At 42.5% G+C, this 23,553-nt stretch overlaps 1 protein-coding gene across 2 annotated transcripts in view; it reads right to left on the reverse strand.

Moving 5' to 3' along the window:
* The window catches only part of NUBPL (nucleotide binding protein like), a 148,291-nt gene extending 145,723 nt beyond the window's left edge, over window positions 1-2,568 (reverse strand). For both annotated transcript variants that reach the window (XM_034768689.1, XM_034768688.1), the window contains exon 1: window positions 2,417-2,568. In XM_034768689.1, coding sequence (XP_034624580.1) covers window positions 2,417-2,521 — 105 coding nt within the window. In that variant the 5' untranslated portion in view covers window positions 2,522-2,568. The remainder of the gene's footprint in view (window positions 1-2,416) is intronic.
* Between the last annotated feature and the right edge of the window lie 20,985 nt (window positions 2,569-23,553).

Raw genomic sequence — 23,553 nt, forward strand, 5'->3', positions numbered from 1 at the left:
TTTAGATTCTTTTATTTTGTGCTTTTCTCTACAACCATGTGAGCTAGCAGTTTATAAGAAAGAAAGAAAGTTGAGATTCTCGCTTACTTATATGAATCCAGGTGCTGGGACCTGTGGGGTATAGATGGTCCACCAGCTGCCATTGGCATTTTAAGCACCATATCATCTAATCCTACTCAGAAGAGCAAATCAAGCTGACCCACTGATTAAAAAGGCAGAGGGTGCTGGTGGCCCTTCTACAGTAGGGTTCCCAACATTACTAACACCAATGAATCTGAACCACTATTAGCAACAGTGGGTAATTTTTAACACTGATAAGACTTTTTTGGCCTGCTTCTGATCTGAATCTAACTAAACCAGTTTTACATGCATAATGTCACTGGAATTACTCCTGATTTATACTGGTTTTACACAAGAACAGAATCAGATCCTATAATTTTTTATGTCCTGCAGACTCCCTACTGTATGGTATATAAGGAATTTCAGCTAGGAGTTTGACACATATACACACACATGCCAGTCAATGTCTTGCCTGTCACCAGTGGCAATCTTAGACAAAAGTATAACAAATAGACACTATAATTCTGAAGAACTGTCTGTGGGCCTACCCAGGAAACACTCTACCATTGGCAGCTCCTCCTCTGGGTCCTGTGGCTGGACTAATGTCTTGTCTACAGGGGGAAACTGACAGCATATCAATAGCAGAATAACTATTGAGCTGAAGCTATTCTGGTATAACTCCCCTGTATTGTATGGCCACTCTATTCCAGAATAAATGTGACTTTATTCCTGAACAATTACTCCAAAGGAGTGGAGTAATCATTCTAGAATAACGAGGAGTCCAGTGGCACCTTAAAAACTTTTAAGTCTGTTTTTCAAGTTTTGTTGTTGTTGTTGTTGTTGAAGAACGGCTACTTTTAAATCTGTTATTGAGTGTCCAGGGAGATTGAATGTTCTCCTACTGGCTTTTGTATGTTACCATTCCTGATGTCTGATTTGCGTCCATTTATCCTTTTACATAGAGACTGTCTGGTTTGGCCAATGTACATGGCAGAGGGGCATTGCTGGCACATGATGGCGTATATCACATTAGTAGATGTGCAGGTGAATGAGCTCTGATGGTGTGGCTGGGTCCTATGATGATGTCGCAGGAGTAGATATGGGGACAGAGAAGGCAATGGGGTTTGTTACAGGGACTCTACTGGCCATTACATACAGCCCCCAGCAAAAACCTCTCCAGCGCTTTATCAACAATCTACAATCTATCCTGGAAAACAATCCCCCACTCTCACAGGCAGGCCAATCCTCGCTTACAGACCACCCGAAAACCTGAAGCAAATACTCACCAGCAACTACACCCCACACCACAGAAACACTTAACCCAGGAACCAATCCCCGTAACAAACCGTGTTGCCTTCTCTGTCCCCATATCTACTCTAGCAACACCATCATAGGACCCAACCACACCAGCCATACCATCAGAGGCTCTACGTAAAAAGGATAAATGGATACAAATCAGACATCAGGAATGGTAACATACAAAAGACAGTAGGAGAGCACTTCAATCTCCCCGGATACTCAATAACAGATTTAAAAGTAGCCGTTCTTTAACAAACAAACAAAAAAACTTGAAAAACAGACTTAAAAGAGAAATTTAACACCATCAATTTAGGCTTGATGGTCTGAAGAAGTGGGTTTTTTCCCATGAAAGCTTATGCCCAAATAAATCTGTTAGTCTTTAAGGTGCCACCGGACTACTCGTTGTTTTTATGGATACAGACTAACACGGCCACCCCTCTACTTCATTCCAGAACAGACTGTCCCCAACAGCAAAACAGCTACAGCACAAAAGTTATTCTGCTCTAGCTATGCCGAGCAATTTCCCCCATGTAAACAAGCCCTGAGAGAAAGCCCCTTACCATGGGCAGCAAACATAACCTTATGGACTGTGCTGTCGAGCCCCTGAGAAATAAAGCTCTTGCTGGACTGGCAGAAAGGGGAGGGTCCGCTCCCCCAAGGGCCCCTACCAGAAGGGCCAAGCAGCACGGAGAGGGTGAGGGCCACTGGGAGACCCATTCCCCGCCGGCAAGAAGCATTATGAGACCTAGCCCCCTGTGGGGCACATGCACCCCCTACCCTAGGGGCTAGAGTCCTGCGAATGGGCCTTTCAGGGACCCAAAATGGGGCCTATTTCCCCACGGGATCCACCCCACAGTCCCTGTGGGGGCTGCTAGGGGCCCCCACTCCACATGGCCACAGCGCTCCCTAGGCAGCTCGGCGGGGCGCAGGCAGACCTGCCCCACCCCCGGTGTTTGCGCGCCCCGCCGCCAGTACAAACACAGCCGGGGCGGAGCCAGCGCCAAGGGAAGCGGACGCGGCGGCTCCGCTCCTCCTGGCTCCCCCGGGCTGCACTTACCGACGAGCGAGAGGAGAAGGCGGCGCTGCCCCAGCCCTGCAGGCGGCGCGGAGCCCCAGGGTAGAGGCCGGCGCATAGCACCCGGCACCACGCGTGGAACACCATCTCCTCCGCCGTCCCCTGCGCCGGGCGCGCTGAGATGGCGCCGCTTAACCCCGCCTCAGCAGCCCGCCCCCTTCCCCGGTGGGGACTGCCTGCCTGCCCCGTCTAAACCGCTCAGCTCCGCTCCCTCAGAAAGAGGCAGTCCGCTGGAAGCGCTGAAATCAAACCTCCCCCCGGGAGCAGTCGCTGCTGAGGGCAGGCCCGTGTAATTTGTACATTTAAAGGGCTCCACGGGAGGATGTGTGTGGCAAAACCCTTGCCTGCCGTGCATCTTAGCACTGCAGAGGCAGGGTCCTGGCATTATACTGGTTCATATCATGGGCAAAGGACACACATCGTGCAATATACATTTTCAAACAAGAAGAGACTGTTTTTTCGTCAGAGTTTATCATCATGACACGCTACAAGGTCTGTGTCTACCATGGGCCTCTGTGGATACAGGGTCATCCTGATTCTCTTTTGGGACAGGCTTAGGGTGACCAGATGTCCTGATTTTATAGGGACAGTCCCGATTTTTGGGTCTTTTTCTTATATAGGCTCCTATTACCCCCGACCCCCTGTCCTGATTTTTCACACTTGCTGTCTGGTCACTCTACACACAGGCTGAAGATAACGGTCTCTCTTCATGTATTAAGGGTTTCCCCCATCTGTTGCCTAATGCTTTGCAAGCCATGAGAAGGAACTGCTAGCAAGAATCTATAGTTAATGCTTTTAAAAAAAGATATAAAAACCTCTTGCTTCAACGTTTAAGGCAGCAATTAGGGTAACAATTTCTTGCAGCTTCCACTGAAGTACTTGATGGAAACTTTTAACAGTGTGAGTAATTAACAACTGGAACAATTTACAAGGGTTTGGGTGAATTCTCCATCACTGACAAATTTTAAATCATGATTGAGTGTTCTAAAGATCTCCTCTAGGAATTATTTTGGAGACGTTCCAAAGGACTCGTCTAGCCTTAGAAATCTATGCTGATCACTGTTGGGGACAGGATTTTGGACTAAATATAGCACAGGTCTGATGTGGTATGGCAATTCCTATGCTCCAGTATAGGGTGTGCATTCCCAAGCAGTGACCATGGAAAGAAGTTGTGACAGGATAGTTTCCTGTGATATTGTGGACAAACCTTACTGAAGTAAATTAGGAGTTCTTTGTATTGAAAATGTTTATGGATTATCTGTGGGTGAGACATGATTAATGTAAACCCTGGGAAGTGTTATGGATTCAAAGGAATCTTTTAAACAATGTGCTAGACAAGAACAAACTTTTAGTTGAGTGGGTTTCCCAGGAAGAGGTGTATGCAAATTGACCCATTCTGGTTGTGCAAGAACTCAGGCTTTTGAAGTTAGGCCTTGAGGAGGGGCCCTTTGTCTACTGCTCATCTGTTATGAGAGAACAAGAGCAGAAGCCCAAACTGTATAAAGGAGTGATTCCCAGAGTCACAAATGTTCTGAGCAACCAGTGTTATGAACCCGTACCCCAGGAAAACCCCTATGTGATGCTTGAAGGACTGATTCCTACCCGAGTCTTTGCTGGATCTGGGGTGATCTCTGTTAAGCTTATAAGCATGCAGGTAGGTTTTTATATGCTTTCTCTGTAATGCTTTACCTTAAGAATAAAGTGCTTGCTTAGGAAAAGCTGTGTCGTTCTTTATATCGATGGGCAATTACATTGTTTATAGTTTCTGAGAAGAACGTAAAGCTGGTCTACTTAGGCAGTCTCACTTGCTGGTGACCTCACAGTGTAAGCAGGAAACTGTGCAGCCTGGAAAAATCCCAGTCAAGAGGGATCGAGATTCAGGCCACTTCTCAAGGGATGAGGCAGGAGCCTAGAAGTGGATGCCTATGCTGGACCATGGAGGGGGAATACGTGCGCAAGTGCTCTGAACTGTGACAGAAGCATAATCAAAACAGTTCCTTATTAACATTTACAGATCTACCAATACCACGAATGAAACATTGGTGAGTGGTGGCATACCTTAAAAAATAAGCTTTGACACATATCTTTCAGAGAGTTGTTATTTATTGCCTTAAAATAGGGCTGATCACACTATACTGTTTCATGAGTAAGGCTACGTTTTAGTCACAGGTCTTTTTAGTAAAAGTCATGGACAGGTCACAGGCAGTAAACAAAAATTCACAGCCTGTGACCTGTCCATGACTTGTACTATATACCCTTAACTACTACTTGGGCCAGGGGGCCGCAGGAGCTCTGGGGGTGCTGGGAGGTGGCCCAGGATCCCCACTGGTGCTGGGGGGGCCAGGCAGCGACGCGCAGCTCAGGACCCCGGCTGGTGTTCAGGGTGGGTTTGTTGGGGTTGGCAGGCTCCCTACCTAGCTCCACCTGTCCCTGCAACTCCTAGGGGGAGCTCTGTGCGCTGCCCCGCCACAAGCTCCAGCTCTACAGCTCCCAGTGACCAGAAACCACAGCCAAGGGGAGCTGCAGGGGCAGTGCCTGCTAGCAAGGACAGCGTGCAGAGCCCCCATAACCCCTACGCCTAGGTCAGGAGCTGCAGGATCATGCTGGCCACTTCTGGGGCACCATGACTTCTGTGACAGACACACAGCCTTATTCATGAGACACCCATGTGGCGCCCGCAATTCCACAACATGGTTTGTTGCTGTCCATGCTGGCAAGACCAAACCCTATTTATACAGAATTCCCCCACATAGTAAATTTTGCATTGTGGATAGTCCCTTGAAAAGGACTGAAAACCTAAGACAACTATCTTTTTGTTTACACCAGTTTAAAGCAGGAGTAAATCAATGGTCTATAATCTGTGGAGTCTACTATAGTCGGTTGAGTTATGTTAGTGTAAAACTAGTGTGAGAGGAAAGTCAAGCCTGTGGCAAAAATACTGTTGAAGTCCTGACTACAGAGGCCAGCCAACATTTTTAATGTATTTAAACTGTATTTTAATCCAGTTTTTTTTTTTGGAATTCAGTTTAAGCCAAGTTCTCATGCAAGACCCAATTTTGCAAACCCTTACTCTCATGAATAGTCCTTATTCCATGCTAGTGCTAATACTAAAGTACTTCGGACCCTTGCAGGTTCACGCCTTTAGTTTTCAAATATAAACCCCAATGTGTAGCTAGTGTTCCACTATTGTAGATACTTGCAGTCTGTGATGGTTCCAATTTTCTAAAATCAATTTAAAATGTTATTATAACAAGGACTACAGTTGTTTTACTTTCAAGAGAATTTTTACCATCATTTTTAAATGTTTTATTTTTTGTCCTATATTTTTAAAAGACACAGATAATCAAGCATTTTGTTGAAACACACTAACTTCAAAGACTTAGTTCAGGCTTCAAATATCTCAGGCAGCCACAGAAAAATTAAAAGATAAGAATACAATATTTTTGCTAAACAATAAATGGCTCTCACTCAAATTGCCATTTTTGTTCTAACAGTAGAAGCAAATTTTGCATAGAACTGACAGAGGCATGTGCAGATGTCAAATAGTTCTCCAGAAACTTACTTCTAATGCAAACCAAAGAGCAAAAGAATACTGAAGTCTCCAGTACTTCATCTGGAGAATTACTAATTTTGGAACTCCAACATAGTTATATTCCAAAGACCCTGTCTTCACTGACCATGGAAGCCGTGTTAGCACCTTCCTAGAGTAGCTAGAGCCAATGTTAAAGTAGTGCAAAATGTTATGCATATCACAGAAAATAAACAGGCATTACAAAATTAATATTTTGCATGCATTTTAGCTATACATCACTATAAAGGCAACAATATGTAAAAAAAAAAAAAAGAATGGCAAAGAGCTGCACCACACACTTTCCACTCAGCTTTAACTCTGCCTTGGGCAAGTTTCTTGCCCTTTTAAGTCCTGTCTAACCTTGCACAAAGTAAAATTGGTTTTGAGAACAATTTAATGTTGCTAGGTGTCACATTCCAGGATGCAATCAGTGAGGGGATGTATCACCACCTGTCCTGCAACCTTGGTAGCCTCACAAAGCTTTGCTGTTATATCTTCCAACCTGGGCTGCTCACAAACAGCCAAACAGCATGCAAGTCACACCCCAAGTGCCTGCGTACAGCTGCAGTCCTGGTCCAGCAACTCTCATCCCAGCATTCTGTCAGCAACACACCAGCTCCACTCTGGCTTCCAGCAACCTTGCAATTCTGGCTTACTATTTGCTGATTGACCCTAACACACTCCCAGTCCCAAATTTTACCCAAAGCATGCATTCTGCATTGCCCAGCCCCCTTATGGACAGTTCAGACATTATAAGTCAAGTCAAATTAGAGGATTGGGCCAAAAGAAACCTGATGAGGTTCAACAAGGACAAGTGCAGAGTCCTGCTCTTAGGACGGAAGAATCCCATTCACTGTTACAGACTAGGGAACGAATGCCTAGGAAGCAGTTCTGCAGAAAAGGACCTAGGGGTTACAGTGGACGAGAAGCTGGATATGAGTCAACAGTGTGCCCTTGTTGCCAAAAAGGCTAACGGCATTTTGGGTTGTATAAGTAGGGGCACTGCCAGCAGATCGAGGGACATGATCGTTCTCCTCTATTTGACATTGGTGAGGCCTCATCTGGAGTACTGTGTCCAGTTTTGGGCCCCACACTACAAGAAGGATGTGGAAAAATTGGAAGAGTCCAGCGGAGGGCAACAAAAATGATTAGGGGGCTGGAGCACATGACTTATGAGGAGAGGCTGAGGGAACTGGGATTGTTTAGTCTGCAGAAGAGAAGAATGAGGGGGGATTTGATAGCTGCTTTCAACTACCTGAAAGGGGGTTCCAAAGAAGATGGATCTAGACTGTTCTCAGTGGTACCAGATGACAGAACAAGGAGTAATGGTCTCAAGTTGCAATGGGGGAGGTTTAGGTTGGATATTAGAAAAAACTTTTTCACTAGGAGGGTGGTGAAGCACTGGAATGGGTTACCTAGGGAGGTGGTGAAATCTCCTTCCTTAGAGGTTTTTACGGTCAGGCTTGACAAATCCCTGGCTGGGATGATTTAGTTGGGAATTGGTACTGCTTTGAGCAGGGGGTTGGACTAGATGACCTCCTGAGGTCCCTTCCAACCCTGATATTCTATGATTCTAAGTCTGTTGCCCCTGTAAGGGGTCAATATCCAACAGCCTGCTATTTTAAATGGAGTTACCAAACAGCTCGGTTTAAACACAACACTGGATTAGTTTTGATTAAAAAATAAAACAAGTTTATTTAACTACAAAGAGCTGTTTTTAAGTGAGTACAAGTAAAAGGTATTAAAGTCAGAAATGGTTCCAAGAGAAATAAAGATAAAACTTTTTCTAGTAGCTAAAATTTAACAAACAAGATTTTGTTCAAGGAAAAATCCTCACCACATGTTCCCAGCAACATTGCTAACTACATTTTCACGTCAGTATCCCTCCCACAGTCAAAAGGCTGGTTCCTTTGTCTTCTTAGGTGAAATAAGGAGAGAAAGATAGATAGATAACCTGGAGTGTTTTTGCCCCTTGCTTTTGTAGTCCATTGTGATGGGGTCCACACACTTTATGTGAGTGCCTGTGCTCAGCCATGTGTCCGCACCTGCATTCCCTCTGCGTTGCTGCTTATGGTGACCTCTGCTGGCAGTTAACCTCAGGCAGGTTTTTCAGTGACTCAGCCCTCTGGGCAAATCATACACAATCCGTATGTGAAACAAATGGAAAACAGACCCTTTCCGGGGTGTGTAAATTGAGGTAAACACACATTTCTTTGTTTAGGATAGACCTGTTTAACAACTTCTGCCTAGTCAGGGCTATGTGAGTTTGAACATGTGCTAACAACAATATAGAGGGGGAATTCATAACTTTACATATAATGTTGCTATATACATTTCACCATGATATTATTGACCAGTGTTAGTTTTCAAATGATTTCTCACAAGGCATATTTTGTACAAAAATTATTACAATAGTTTGTAGGGTGTTAGTATGGAGCACATTTGGTCACACTGGGATAGCTTTCAAAGGCCACATTTGCCATCTCAGAAGAGAGAGTGAGAGATTGTTGGGAAAACCTTTTTAATAACTGATTTTTTTTAAATGGTCTCTTTATAAAGTTTTGATTCTGATGTGGATTGGAGGTTATTTAACAGCATGATGCAGTGGTTCCAAAGAGGATGGAGCTAGGCTGATCTCAGTGGTGGCAGATGACAAAACAATGAGCAATGGTCTCAAGTTGCAGTGGGGGAGGTCTAGGTTGGATATTAGGAAAAACTATTTCACTAGGAGGGTGGTGAAGCACTGGAATGGGTTACCTACGGAAGTTTAGAGGTTTTTAAGGCTTGGCTTGATAACGCCCTGGCTGGGCTGATTTAGTTGGGGTTGGTCCTGTTTGAGCAAGGGGTTGGACTAGATAACCTTCGGCGGTCTCTTCCAACCCTAATCTTCTATGAGTCTATGACTCACAGGCCTGAGAACCAAGAGATTTGGGCTTTGCACCTGTCTGCCTCTGATGTGATATATAACATTGTACAAATCAACTAAACCTTACAGCGGCTCAGTTTTTCCATCTGTAAGAGTGAAACAATGGTACTTACCCATCTCTGTAACGAGCTTTGAGTGAAGAGTGTGTCAACTATGTAATCTATGTAAACTATGCAATCAAGAATCTCTTCTTGAAGTGAAAACAGTGCTAAAAGAGCAGGAGAAAGAGAACTGGAATCCCCAGCTATAAATTTCATGTCCCTGTAGTTTGTAAAACACATTTTTTTGTCTTTAGGTTTCTTTTATGGGACTGATTACTTATTGAAACTGGTCTGCACATCTGTGTGTTTAATAACATTTATTTGCACTATTTATCTTTGTGTCAAGAGTCTAACAAACATTTTATTTTACCATCCATATATCACCAATTACTTTACAACATCTCTTTGTCAGACTCTTATAACTTCAATAAAGTTATAGAAAGCATACCTACTACAGAATGTTAAAACCACCACAGGAAAAAAAAAGATATGTACTAGCAGCAATTGCTAACATTTAATTCTACCTACATTAGGCATCAACTTAATCTATACCCACTTCTATCCCTGCATTGGCAAAATAAGAGAACACAGCATCTCTTGTTTTGGTTACATGCCTATTGCAGATTATGTTCACATAAGCGACAAGCTCAGGTTATACAGCTTGTCTGTCCGGCTGTGCATAATTTGTTACAAAGCATGCTGCCTTTTTACTTCACAGCGTATTGAACACTTCACAAATACAAATACTATGCTGAATAAAAAAAGGCAGATAGTCTGATGGCCATATTGTTGATTGCACTCTTTTTAAGTCAGACATCTTCAACTTGCTTTAAATGCACCCACCACCACTATCCTGCAACAGTTGAGTCTGTGGAAGAATCATTTTCTATCTGGGTTAGTATAATCAGGATATGGCTTCAAGAGCCAGGGAAGCAATGTATATGCAGGGTCACTGAGAAGTAAAGAGGAGATAGATGCCCCTATTAATATCAGTTCTGTGGCAATTGCCACTTTCTTTTCCACAGTGAGAGGAGATATCATCTTGAAGGCCTGGTGCGGAAATGTAGGACTTAGACTAACTCACCACAATCCTAGAGAAGTTCTGCTTTCTCATCCTGAATTTCTACAGGCACTATTGCTCATCCTAGGTCTTGAGACAACAGAGTACCAGTAGGCTCTGGTGTGCTCAGGATCTGAATGCAAAAGTGGAACTTCACCTGGTGAATCTCTTCTTGAAGTGAAAACAGTGAAAGAAAGAGAGACCTGGGCTTGGCAGCGTGAACCTCCGTTAATGGTGTCTCTCTTTTTATGGCTTTCTACTAGTAGGCCTTGGCCACAGTAAGTTTTTTCCTCCTAAAACGTTCTGACCCTTGCGACATTTGGTACATCTCCACTTGGGAAGCACTAGTGTAAGCAAAGTGCTTGGAGCCGCTGGGACAGGACGGACTTTGATTGTGGTTCAGGTCAGCAGACTGAGCAATTGAAATTATTCTTATAAATGAAGATATGAATTATTAATTTTTTCAAATGCATCATTATTAATCATGTATAGAGCACTCAAAATGTGCTAAGTGCTTTACCGACAACTGCCATCCCTTCCCCAAATCGCTTAGGCCCACTATTCCAGTGTTCCAAGAGTTATTGAAAAATCAACATTAATGATCCAGTGAGCTCCTCAGTCCATGATTTTAAAACTTGGATGCAAGTGTGGTAGATTTAATTGTCTACTACACTCTGCCTGAACCGACCTTGTTTGAAACATGTCACCTCCTGGTGACCTGCCTTTAACTTCAAGACTTTAAGAACTTAATTTCCAGTATAGACACAAAACTTACTAAATATTAGCCATACAAACATTTTGCAATGATTATGAAGAATAAGAATTCTGGGAGACATTTGTGCTTCAGACAGGCACAATACCTTCTGGAGTTCCCAGAAAGTGCAGCCACTATGATAGCCTTTTAGGTCTGCTCTACACTACGGGGAGGATCAATCTAAGTTACAAAACTTCAGCTACGTGAATAACGTCAATGTACTTAGATTTACTCACCGCAGTGTATTCACTACGGTGTGTCGACTCTGCTTGCGCCTCTCACGGCAGTGGAGTATAGGAGTCAACGGGAGAGTGCTCGGGGGTCGATTTATTGTGTCTAGACTAGATGCGATAAATCAACCCCCGCAGGATCGATCGCTGCCCACCAATCCGGTGGATACAATAGACATACCTTGGAGGATGTGGCTTCTAATCCCTTCTGAACCCAGCCAACGCTGCTGGCCCATGGGGAAGGACGTGTAGTGTCATTACATTCCCTTTGCCCCTTACTATCACCTTTGAGATGGAGCAGTTCTTACACTCAGAAACAAGAATTGCAATTGTGTCTGGCCCTTGTGTAGGGGCATAATATAGGGAGAGACACTAAATCTGACCCATTATCATTATTACATTCATTATAATCTTTTTTTGCACCTTTTCCTACATGTCTAGATATCAAGCTGGCATTGATTTTAATTGGAGTTGTGCCCCCAGTACCCCTGGACCAGAGCAGGTGAGCCCAATCCAGCCAATTAAAGAGGGCTGGACTATACCTGGATTTATAAAAGGCTGCTAGTAAGCAGATGCAGGAGATTGAACTGAGACAGGCTGCACCCTGTGAGGAAAGGCCTACACTGGAGTGGAGCTAGTGCCTACGGTTGGTGTCTGGAGCCAGGGACTTGGGGAAGCAGTGCTGGGCTGTTGCTCCAAGAAGGGAGCAGAATCAACTGAGACTGGGAAGCTGCCAGGAGCTATAGGGCCAGAGATTCCAGGGAGAGGTGGCCTCAAAGCTTGGGGCCAAGGATTAACTTTAAAAGACTTTTGTTTGTTTGCTAACCTCTGTTAAAGAAATAACCTCTGTGAAAGAGACTGGACATGGCAACACATGCTTTGGAGCTGGGGCAGAAGCATGACTTGGTGAAATGCCCATTAATATCAGCAGCAAATTTGGTCCATGGTATTTTGAGACAATGTGTGATTTCAAAAATCCATGCAGAACAAAATGAGGTTTCTTTGTAGTTTCACATATAGAATTTTTATTTCAGAAGTAGAATTGCTTATTATATCCTGCCATAGTCTGAACAGCAGCATATTAACAGGCACAATGCAAATAGAGAGCAACTAATGACAGATTTGTTTTGCATAATCATTCATGCTAACTCTTAGTAAATATAAGAACACGGAAGTTGTTTGCATGCAATTTAATAATTAGGTTGCTTTGCCAATCCTTAAACAAAGAAAAAAAATTAAAGTCCTCCCCTTAAAGGCTTTAGAATCATGCTTGGCTAAATAAGTTTGCAGTGCTTCCGTAATAGGAGCCCCATATAGTTTGCATATTGCTTCTTCATGTGATCTTGGCTCATCCTACTCATTAAAGTCTCCTCAGTCAAGAATGGCTGAAAAACCTGATTTTAAAAGTTAAAAGAAAACTATTAAAAATTAGTCAGTAAGTCTCTCAAGTTAATATATTCTAATTTAGCAAAAACATACATCCAGACCCGGGTGATTTTACAGAGCTTTTGCAGCCTTGAGCAGGTCTCTGTGGATCAGAAACTAAGAGATTTATTTTGTTGAATATTCCCTTCAGGCACAGGGCCACACGTTCTTCTTAGAAATTTACAAACAAAAATAAAATATTAAAATCTTCTTCAAACAGGAGTGACTGACTAACTAAAAAAAAAAAAAAATTTCCATATTTGAAGAGGAGTAATTTAAGAAAATCATTTTACCTGCTTTCTACCAAATTTTATTTCAATTATTATTGAGGCAGCATCAAAGAGGCCCAGTCATAGATCAGGACCTTATGCCAAGCACTGTACAAGGGAACAAAATCAACAAATCAAAAAAAGACAGTCCCTACCCCCAAAGAGCTTAACACCTTAGAATAGTGTTGGACTCTGTTATTCTGCTTTTGAATGACTGACTATGTCAAATGGGGTTTGGTCACAATTTCTGAAATCAGGGTTAGTGGTTTTGCCTCTTAAATATTTTAAAGAAGTGTAGTACTCAGTTACATCATGTCACATTACACAATGTGTCTATTTTAGTGACAAAAGTTTTCTTCCAATCTTTACTTTCAGAAGATTCATAGTCCTGACAACTGACTATAGAATTCAAGAACAATTTGAATACCATTCTAAGGTGTTAAACTCTTTGGGGGTAGGGACTGTCTTTTTTTTTTTTTATTTGTTGATTTTGTTCCCTTGTACAGAGCTTGTAGAATGGAATGTTCTTCCTTCCCCTCATATCACTTCCGCAACACACCACATTCATCTGCCTGAAGGAATTTGCATCAGTATCGAAGCTCCACAAGGAAGCCATTCTTGAACTTTTGGCTCAGTGATCACTCTGGTCTGTCCTGCACAAGACGCCCAGACTTTCTCAGGTTTTTGTTGTTGTTTTTTAAACCTTTTATTTAAGGCTTTTCATTGTGCTCCCTCTAGTGGATAACAATAACATTCATTGCAGGTGAAGACCACTCATCAATTGTTTAATAATAAAGAGTGAGAAACAATTAGTTTGAATATGATACAATATGAGTAAATGAAATTAAGCAGAGCAAATGCATCACTCGAAGCCTACAAGGATATTACAGGGAATTAGTCTCTATCCTGTGTGAAATGATGACTGAATGTTGTCTGTTTTACAGAATGTCTTGCAGCAGAATGTTTTTGTAGCAGATGAGAAATAAAACCTAAGTCCTGACCATTTGTGGCACATTTTGCATGGGTAAAGATGCTTATCCTGGTGCCCTGGCCAAATTCAAGATGGATAATGAAATTCTACCTCCAGTTTCATAGGGCTATGGTATTCTTCTCTTTTTACTTTCCGGGTGGTATTGTGCAGTTATTGTTTTCACTTCAGAGGTAGTTGTACCTGTGGGCAAAGCAACTTTTGAATATTGCATGAATTCCAGAGCCTGCAGTTCTGTCTCATGCTGACAGCAGGAGGACTCTACTTGTGTGAATAAGGTTTACTCACATAAGTACGTTTAGCAGGATTGGGCCCATAGTTTGTACAAATACTATGGATGAATAGCATTATGTGTGTTTTTTTTCCCAGCCGCAGCAGTTCACAAACCTTATGGTACTGATAATATGTATGTATATATTACAAGAACTCATTTCCAAAACAAATAATATATTGTTATGGCAAATGTGATGTAGTGTTCTTCACAGTGCTGAAGAGATGTGGCTGTAATGGATGTTAAGGGAATTTTTACTACTTCCCCAGGATGAGGGTAGGATGTGTATCACTCCCTGGTTTTCCATTATTTGACATTGATATAGTAGTAGTATCCAAAGACCACAGTCAGAATTCAGGTTTCACTGTATCCACACTGTTAAAAAAAAATGCATAGGAAGATAGGGTGCCTGCCTCAAAAAGCTTGCAGTTTAAATACAAAAGATAAAAATAACAGAAAAGTTGAATGCTAAAGGTCATTGTATCAAAGGTATCTTGTTGGTTACATTTTTTTTCAAATATTTCCCCAAACCGTCCCTCACATGCATATTATCTTGTCAATCTGTTCCATCATTGCTTCCCTAATGCACCCTCCTTGACAAAGCACACAAGCACTGTGTAGAAATAGGCACAGTATGAGCGAGAGTGTCTGAAATCCGTTATGGAGGGTCCCTGTTCGGTTCCAGTGATCTCTTGAGGTGAGAGACTACATCTAGTGAAGATTCTGGGCTCTGACTAAAACAGTCGGTGTTGTTCTACTGTAGCCACACCCAGCCTACATATTACAATACTACACCCCAGGAGCTAGCTTTCACTTTGAGGGATACGATGTAAGCAATGGGTGTTATCTCTTTTGTCTTGATAAAAGCAAATCCTTAACAGTTTGGGCATAAGTTACCAGACAGGAGACCCAATTCATTGCTGCCCTATAGTCCTTTGCCCATTCAGCAGGCATAACACCTTCCCCTAGTCCAAGTGGGCAAGTGCCCATCACTTTCTCAGCTGGGCTAGTGCTGGCTGAGGGAGGTTGGAGGCATGGTCAGGCCTTCTCTAAGCCCTGGTGACTCCATGCCTTCACAAGGCCCATAAGACTTTTTACTTGTGTTTTTCTGCCCATACTTGGGCCACTATAGTTCCATATGTAACCACTTTTTTTTTCGGGGGTTGGGGGGTGGAGAGCCAGCTAGCACACTGCAAAGCAGTGAGGGAATGAGGAAATTTTGACTGACACTCCTGGAGAGAACACCCCTGTTTATGAAAAAGTGTTATGAATATCTGATGTCCATAGAGTGTATATACAATTTCAGGTTTCAAAGGTTTAATTCAAAAGACCCATACTCAGTACACTACCTGGGCCGTTGTTGACGTCACTAGGCCTCACTCTAGGTAACTCGGGAGGGTGGAAGGTCACTAAGTGTCAATGAAACTTTCCTGCACTAGGCCTAAGTGAACCAAACTCTATCCTTCCATGTTTAAACTCTAATCAACCTCAAAAGCCAGGTGCAATTGGAATATGTAAGCAACCAGTTATCTGTGTGCAACCTCCTGCTCAAGCAGTAATAATGAGGCCTGCATGTTTCTGGCTGAAGGGAAAAAGGACAAGATAACGGTTTAAAGAAGTTACTAACAAGCTAGGCTTCTAGCTGCCAAGAATAATTTAACTGCTTAAATGTAATCGTTATTTGCTTAGTAACTATTACCAGGGACGGGAGGGGTAGAGGAAGGAATGGGTGGGGAGAAAGGGAGGGCTAGAGGGGAAAGGGGGGGGGTGAGGCTTAACTGCAAAATGTATAAAAGAAGAAAAACTGTTCCTGTTAGTGTGGTTGATCTGAGACGTGCCTGTTTCCTAGCACCGCTTTGGGATCCCAAATAAACTTTGTTTGCTTCTCCCCCTGGTGTGTTTATTGGCGCGAAGCACACCGGGCAACGAACCCCGCTGTTGCTTTGCCTCGGGCACTCCGTGCTGGCAACACCATGACTTCTCTGCTGCACAGGATGAATAGCTGCATTCACCTGGATGCACTTGCACCTCTAGTTCCAAAAAATTCTAGATGTTTCAGATATAAAACATAAGCCACACTAGTCTACAACTCTGGCATAATTTTGAGGGCTGACAGTGATGATGCACTGTGTTTCCCCCAGACTTACAGGTTTATATTTTTCTCCCTGGTATGGCAGGGTTAAATTTAGAATATAAGAATGGCCATAGTGGGTCAGATCAATGGTCCATCTAGCCCAGTATTCTGTCTTCCAACTGGCCAATGCCAGGTGCTTCAGAGGCAATGAACAGAACAGGCAATCACAGTGATCCATCCCATCATCCACTCCTAGCTTCTGGTAAACAGAGGGTAGTGACATTTATCCCATTAATGCTACTTGGAACTATTTATGTAATTTCTCTGTGCACCAGGAAAAGATCAGATCCCTTTTAATGGTTCTGAGACATCAAAAGTTACATCACAATTTATATATTCTCTCTAACGGCCTAGAGCCATACCACGGGTCCTTTATCTCAGTGTAGGCATACTCTATGTGGTTGAACGCTGAAATACAGTTGTCAATCCAGAAGATTTAAAGACATCTTTGGGTCACAGCTCCTATAAATCTCTTCCTAGGCATACTGATGTTCAGCCAACCAAGAAAGAACACAGACTATATAGGTCATTAGGAAATGCTCTGAATAGAAAACCCCTGATGTCATTCCCACGAGCTGTTTTCCATGCATCCTGATAGAACTGAGTGAAGTCTGAAGAGGCAGTAATAGAATGCCTCATCTGTTATTTGGCAGTTGCTGGAGACAGGCTACTTTGTGCCCAGAGTACAGCGGTCTCTTTAACTGACTAGTCCAAGAAACTTGTCAAAGTGTAATGGGTTGAGTAGGTTTGCCATCTTTTGAAGTTTGATTTCCTCTCATGACATTTTGGTACAACATCTTCATATTGTTATTGCAACAGGTGACATTCCATAAAGTGTCATCACACCACTACACAGAATGATGGCATCCATAAACATGTCATCACTGTACGACACAGTGTTGTCTTATGATCATGTTTTGCTGGCCCCAAATCACTTTCATGATGGTAAAACTCTCCTACTCGCATGATACAGCAACATATGAAATCCAGAACGAATGGCAACCTAAACAACTGCAGAGGCTTATTTTGTCAGGTGTCAGCCCATAATTTCAGTAGAGAAGATGTATTAACTGAGACAATACTGTACCTGCTTTACTGTCTCACTTCTTTCATAAGTTTCTAATCAAATGTAACTGCCAGCTGATCTTGATTTTCCTTTGGTTTTATGTGGAAAGTAAAATGGCTAAGGGAAAGAGTGAAAAAATAGACGCCTGTAAATCACTAATGAATATTCATTGAGTCATGTAAGATAGTAGACCATGTCCCAACAAGTTATTTTGCTTCCTGTAAGACTTTCAATATAGCTTAAAATGTTTGATAGACTCTTCACTGCTGAGAACTTTTTAAAATTTTGCTTTTCTAAACTATCCTAAAGCATAGGATTTTCAACACGTTTGATAGCCTATTTAACATTTGATCCCAGAGATGGGGTGTACACCCTACATTGGCCCTGAAAGAGCTGAACCAATTAAGATGCAAATAGGGGAGTCTTTCAAAGTCCTTCTGAACGAAGGACATCAGGCAGTCCTCATGCCCACTGTCCCAATTATGTCCCTATTCATTGCCCCTAGCAATACCACTCCAGAACCAAGGCCCACCCTCTACTCTGGGTTCCAGTCCAAGGCCTTATAGCAAGTATTTAAGGTCTGGGACTTCACCAATCTTACTGTTCTCTTCCCTAGACTATTTTCTATTGTGCTTCCTTAAGCTCCTTCTTCATCAGTCTTCCTAGTCAGACACACACACCCTGCCCCGCCCCTTTTAGGTCTGCTAGGTAAACCCTTTATTCTGGATTCTTATCTACCTTTCCTTTCCTCTTAACTCAGAGAGAGACTGCAGGTTTCCTTCATCCACTGTTTCCAGACTCCTGGCTTTACAAAAGCCCTACCTGTTCCCTCGAAGGTGAGACTCCCAAGTAGTGCCCTCCACTCAGCTTAAATCTCCTGTTTGCATCTTACTTGGTTGACTGGGTCCACCTGGCCTAATTCCTCTCTTGCACGGCTGGTGTGGGGAGGGCACCCCATCACAATACCCTAGAAGAACACCAAGGCTGGAAAGGACATTTTTCCACATAACCTTAGATTTTAAAACTTCTGAAGGGTTGATCTTTGTCTTTTACAATGAATGCTAAATAGCTACTACACAGAGGCAGAACATCAAATATAAAATATTTCCTAACATACACAGGAAAAAAATATTTGGTATTAGACTTTCTAAAGAGAGCTTTTATTTATGTTACATGAGAGTTTTTTCACTTGCTGTGGGCATTAGACCCACCCTTCATGGGATCTCCACATCCAGGCACCAGCCCAAGCCCAGATGTCTACACTGCAATTTTATAGCTTCATGAGCCTGAATCAGCTGACCTGGGCTCTGCGATTCAGTGCCAGGGGAGGAGGGGCAGTTATTGCAATGTAGTCATACCCATACCACATGGCCTAAGGATTATCCCTACATACAACAATGATTAGAGGGGAATCCCCCTGAGAATATAAGGCTAATAAAAGGCTATTCACAATATTCTTCAGAGAAGGAGAGAAAAAGAGCCACATCTCTGCTCACAGGAAAATTGTTTTGAAGGGGAAGCCCTATGCCAGGATGATCATCATCATGTCCTCCTCACATCTGGCGTTTGCTGCAGCCCTAGAAGGGGTAGTAACTTTCAGTGCCAATGCAGCCCAGTGACAAGTCGTCACTGACACTCTTGGCAGGAGGCATGAATGCAGCAGATATAGGCGTACCAGAGTTTAGCATTCTAAAAATAGCGTAGCTCTGGCAGCACAGGCTAGCTGCCTGAATACAATTCTCCCCAGGACCCTGAACCTTGCTCAGGTATGTCTACATGTGCTGCATTCACACCTCCCACTGGCACTGTAGACATACCCAAAGAGTTAACTGACAAAAACACTTCTCCATCATGTTTTTCATTATTGCAAAGCTGTTTATTTGGTGGGGAGATAGGGAATGTAATAGTATCCACTGAAGACAGTGCATACTAATATCCCCCCTGTGACAGGTGTCAGAGGATAGTGTAGTTACAGGAGACTGTGGCAGGCTAGTCCTTCTGCTTAAGGGATTGCCTTACTGCAAAGACAGCATCTGCATTCCTTTGGAGTTTACATCTGTAGGAAGATGGATGATGTATTCTGCTTAGACCCGAAGGGATTTATTTTCCCCCATTATGTGTGGATGCTTTAAAAGGTCTATTCCCTCCAGGCCCAATCCTGCCCCACTGAAGGCAATGGTAGTTGAATTGGACTTGTTAACACCATTGTGACTTGTGCACACAAATGCCTGGCACAATAAACATTTGAGTAAAGAAAAGCATAGTACGTTAATATCAGAACTTCATTAAAGTGTTAGTCACCTGTAGACAAAAGACCATGTTTAACTATATTCTTATTTTCTTTCAGGAACTCTGGTGAGTAAGTGGATACCTTTATCTAGCAACCTTTTCAACAGAAGCAAATGTCTACTTCTCACTTAGGAGTGGCATAATTGGATTTGACAGACTTCACATTTAGTGTTATTTTATTCAGAAGTTTAATTAAATTCTGATTACTCTAATTTAACATGTGCCACTTTTGTAATTGTATGAAAGACTAAACAAAACCATAATCTATTTGTAACGTAGTAATGGGGTTTTTTTGCTGTGTACTGTAAACATGCATTAAAATTAACTACTCAAATTCTGGCAATGCTCCCACACAATAGAGATGACTGTTTATTGTAAACAGTATTTTGCCATTTATGGCTAAGACAAATCTTCCAAACTGCAAAGACATATTGAAAAACCTACACACAGCTAGGGAACCGCAGATTCAGGTTTCTGCCCTCTAAGTACCTATAAGAACTACAAATCTATTTATTCTTTTAAGGGGTCTAGTCGCCTTTAGCTAGTGAATATGCCTGTTTAGGGCTTTGTCATGAGTTTACAGCTCAGCACTGTATTGTGGGGAGAGCTAGAGAGTTGCACCAACTCACAGGGAACTCAAACATTGTGCCTGAAGTCTTTCCAAGAGCTCTGGCGCACACAAGGGAGTGTAGTCACTAAGCCATGACCCTGGAAGAGAGTGCAATGTCTACCACCATTTGTGCTTACCCAGCTCTGTTGATCAGTATGGCCACCTCCTATAGAGAAGCTAGCTCTAGCAGCAGCACTAGCTTTGAGTAGCCCTTACACTCCCAGAGTTCAAGGACTGCCATTTTGCCTGGCTTTTGCTTGATGGTTTTAGGGAGGGAAGTTCCTTGGGCTCTCTCCTCACCCTCCTTTTTCATAACGTGTGGCCAAGCATAATTTTGCCCTTAATGTGTACACAGTGCTTTGAATACACCTCTACCCCGATATAATGTGACCCAATATAACACGAATTTGGATATAACATGTTAAAGCAGTGCTCCGGGGGGGCAGGACTGCGCACTCCAGTGGATCAAAGCAAGTTCAATATAAGACGGTTTCACCTATAACGCGGTAAGATTTTTTGGCTCCCGAGGACAGCGTTATATCGGGGTAGAGGTGTACCAGCAATTCAGAGTAGGGCCCAATTATTACCAGTACAAGGTTCTACAATGTGCTCTTTCCATAGAGCCAAGGGTCTTTATGAAATGCCTAGCTAGTGGTGGGACATCACGTCTACCCATAACTAGATGATTGATTGATCAAAGGGAGGTCTCTTCAGGAAGTTGCCATAGCTTTGAACTATGTCCTTCATCTATTCAAACCTCCCTTCTAGCCTCTCACTGACTGTTCTCTACACCACCTCACTCCCAAAATAGTCATCTTAGTTGCCATAAGTTAGCCAGAAGGGTCAGTGAACTACAAGCTCTCATGGCTGACCCCCATACACAATATTCCACACAGACAAGGTTGTGTTGAAACCTCATTCCAAATTTATTCTCAATATTGTGTCATTTTAATTGGACTGAATCTTTTATTTTACCCATTTTCTTTCTAAAACCTCATTTCTTTCCACGGGAAAAGAAACTCCACACCTTGGACATTATATTATCTTGATAGGACAAAGCCTTTCAGACAGATGCCCTGTCTTTTTGTTGCTATCTCTGGTGTTTTTAAAGGTCAAGCCATCTCCTCTGAAAGAATTTCTAAATGGATTACAAAGGGTATTTCCATCTGCTATCACATGGCTGTTACACATCTTCCGCCAAACATTAACATTCTACTAAAGCACAGGCTGCCTCCTCTGCATGCTTTAGAAACATCCCCAGATCTGAGATTTCCAAGGCAGCTACATGGGGTAATCCCTTGCTTTTGTTAAACACTATACCCTCAACCTGGCCACAACATCAGAAGCCAAATTTGGTAGGGCACTCTTTCAGTCACCTTTTTAGTTAGTGGCAATCTTCCAGATGGAACATTGCTTATCAGTCTTCTAGAGAAGGACCCAAAAAGATGACATCTCAAAGAACCACAGATACTATAAGATAAATAACCATTCTCTATATGGCCACAGTTTGTTAAACTAGGTGTGACACTGCACCCCATATTCTTCATAGTGAGATTATTATGATATGATTAAGATGTAATTATAATGTATGTTATGCAAGAAAGTCATGTGAGGTGTCACTGGAAAAGTTATCATTTGCTGAATATGATTATTCTATTTGTATGCATGTATCATTTTTGTGTCTGAAATTATGAATGTTGACTATGTAACTGTATTTCAAATGTAGCTACACCTGGGTAACGCCCACTGGACAAGATACTTTCAGTCTAGATAGCTGGTTGGGAAGGGCCTATTCAGGGCAATGAGCCATTAGGAAAAAACAATAGGCCTTAAGAGAAGCTTATCTCCCTCCCTGTGAGCCTTCCTGTGAATGCTACAGAAAGCCTCCTAGTAATGGCTGCTATGACTCTACAAGGACATATAATGAGAACACATATCTCTAGACTCCATCTTGGGATGTCAGTATTTTTCCACAGACTGGACTGAGAACCAAGCTTCGGAACAAAGGTTCCCACCATATGCAAAAGCTAGAAGACAGGGAGTGACATCATCTGGGGTTCTTCACTTCCCACACAAGAAGACTCCTGGAAACACCTGAGGAACAAAGACTGAACTGGGGGAAGTGCTGAATACAAGCTAAAGGGATTTCTAGCCTGTGAATGAGACACCTGGGGATTCCAAGCTGTAATGCAAGTGCAGCTTGCCCCTTAAGAATCTGCAGCCTGCTTGTATTATCTTGAAGGGTGAGAATCTGCTACTCATATCCAATCTATCTAGTATATTAAGCTTAGTTTGCGTTTTTTGTTTATATGCTAAACAATCTGCTTTGATCTGTTTGCTATCACTTATAATCACTTAAAATCTATCTTTTGTAGTTAATACACTTGTTTTTGCTTTATCTAAACTGTAAGTTACAGTGAAGTGTATGGGAATCTTAGCTCAGGGGCAAAAGGCTATTGCATATTCCTCTCCACATTGAGGGAGGGGGCGAATTTTATTTTCTTATGTTGTACAGTTCCCTGTGCAGTGCAAGACTGTATAATTTGGGGTTTATACTTCAGAGGGGGTGCATGCCTGGGGATCTGGGAGTTGCCTTAACTGTAGCCTTTCTATGCAAGGGCTGGTCAGAAAGCCTGCATGTAACTGCAGCAGAGTTTGTTCCTACTTGTATGTAAATGTATGCTGGTGAAAGTGCAGGCTGGAGGGCTTTGCAGCTTGTCACAGCAGTATAGTGTGAGAGGGTGGGTCGTGGGCTCAGTGGTACCCCAGTTCCAGGGGGTGCATGCCTGGGGGGAACCTGTCAGACTAGGTAGATGTGCAGTTTTACCTATTTCATTCATGTATTCTCAGTTGTGTGTGTGCAAATCCTGAATTGCATGCACAGATGGCTAGACAGGTATCTACTTTCAGGCAGTGTGTGCACAAAATAAGCATGCATATGAGCTCAAGAACTAATCATTACTACTAATTATTATTGTTTATAATATTGGCTCCAATTTGTCCCTGGTGTAACTCCATTGAAGTCACTGACCCATTATTGTCATATCCTCTTAATCTTAGTCAAACTCTGTTAATGCTAAAGAGTTAAATGAGTATATTAAGAGGCTCAAGCAGAGTGAGTGGAGAACCAATCATAGGATATTAAAGGCTGTGAGCTACTACATGAAATGTAATTAAATAAAAATATTTTGTGTTTAAGTCTCAACTGAAGGCATATGACACAGGTTACCAAAGGAAGGGTTTACTTAAAACCATTTAAAGAAAGACTCAACTAAATTGAGTGGTTAACACCACCAAACTCCCTTTCTCAGGTAGAATTTGAATAAAAAAGAATCAGAAATTTCTTTTGCATGCTAGTTACATGAATCAAATTGATCTAAACAATCCAAATCTCTGCTGGAGAGACTGTTAGCAGGTAGGACACCATCCCCACAAATTTTCTGGTACTGCTCTCAAACCCAAAATCACTAGTCTACATACACAAT

This window comes from Trachemys scripta, chromosome 4 (genome assembly GCF_013100865.1).
Source record: "Trachemys scripta elegans isolate TJP31775 chromosome 4, CAS_Tse_1.0, whole genome shotgun sequence".
Taxonomy (NCBI): Eukaryota; Metazoa; Chordata; order Testudines; family Emydidae; genus Trachemys; species Trachemys scripta.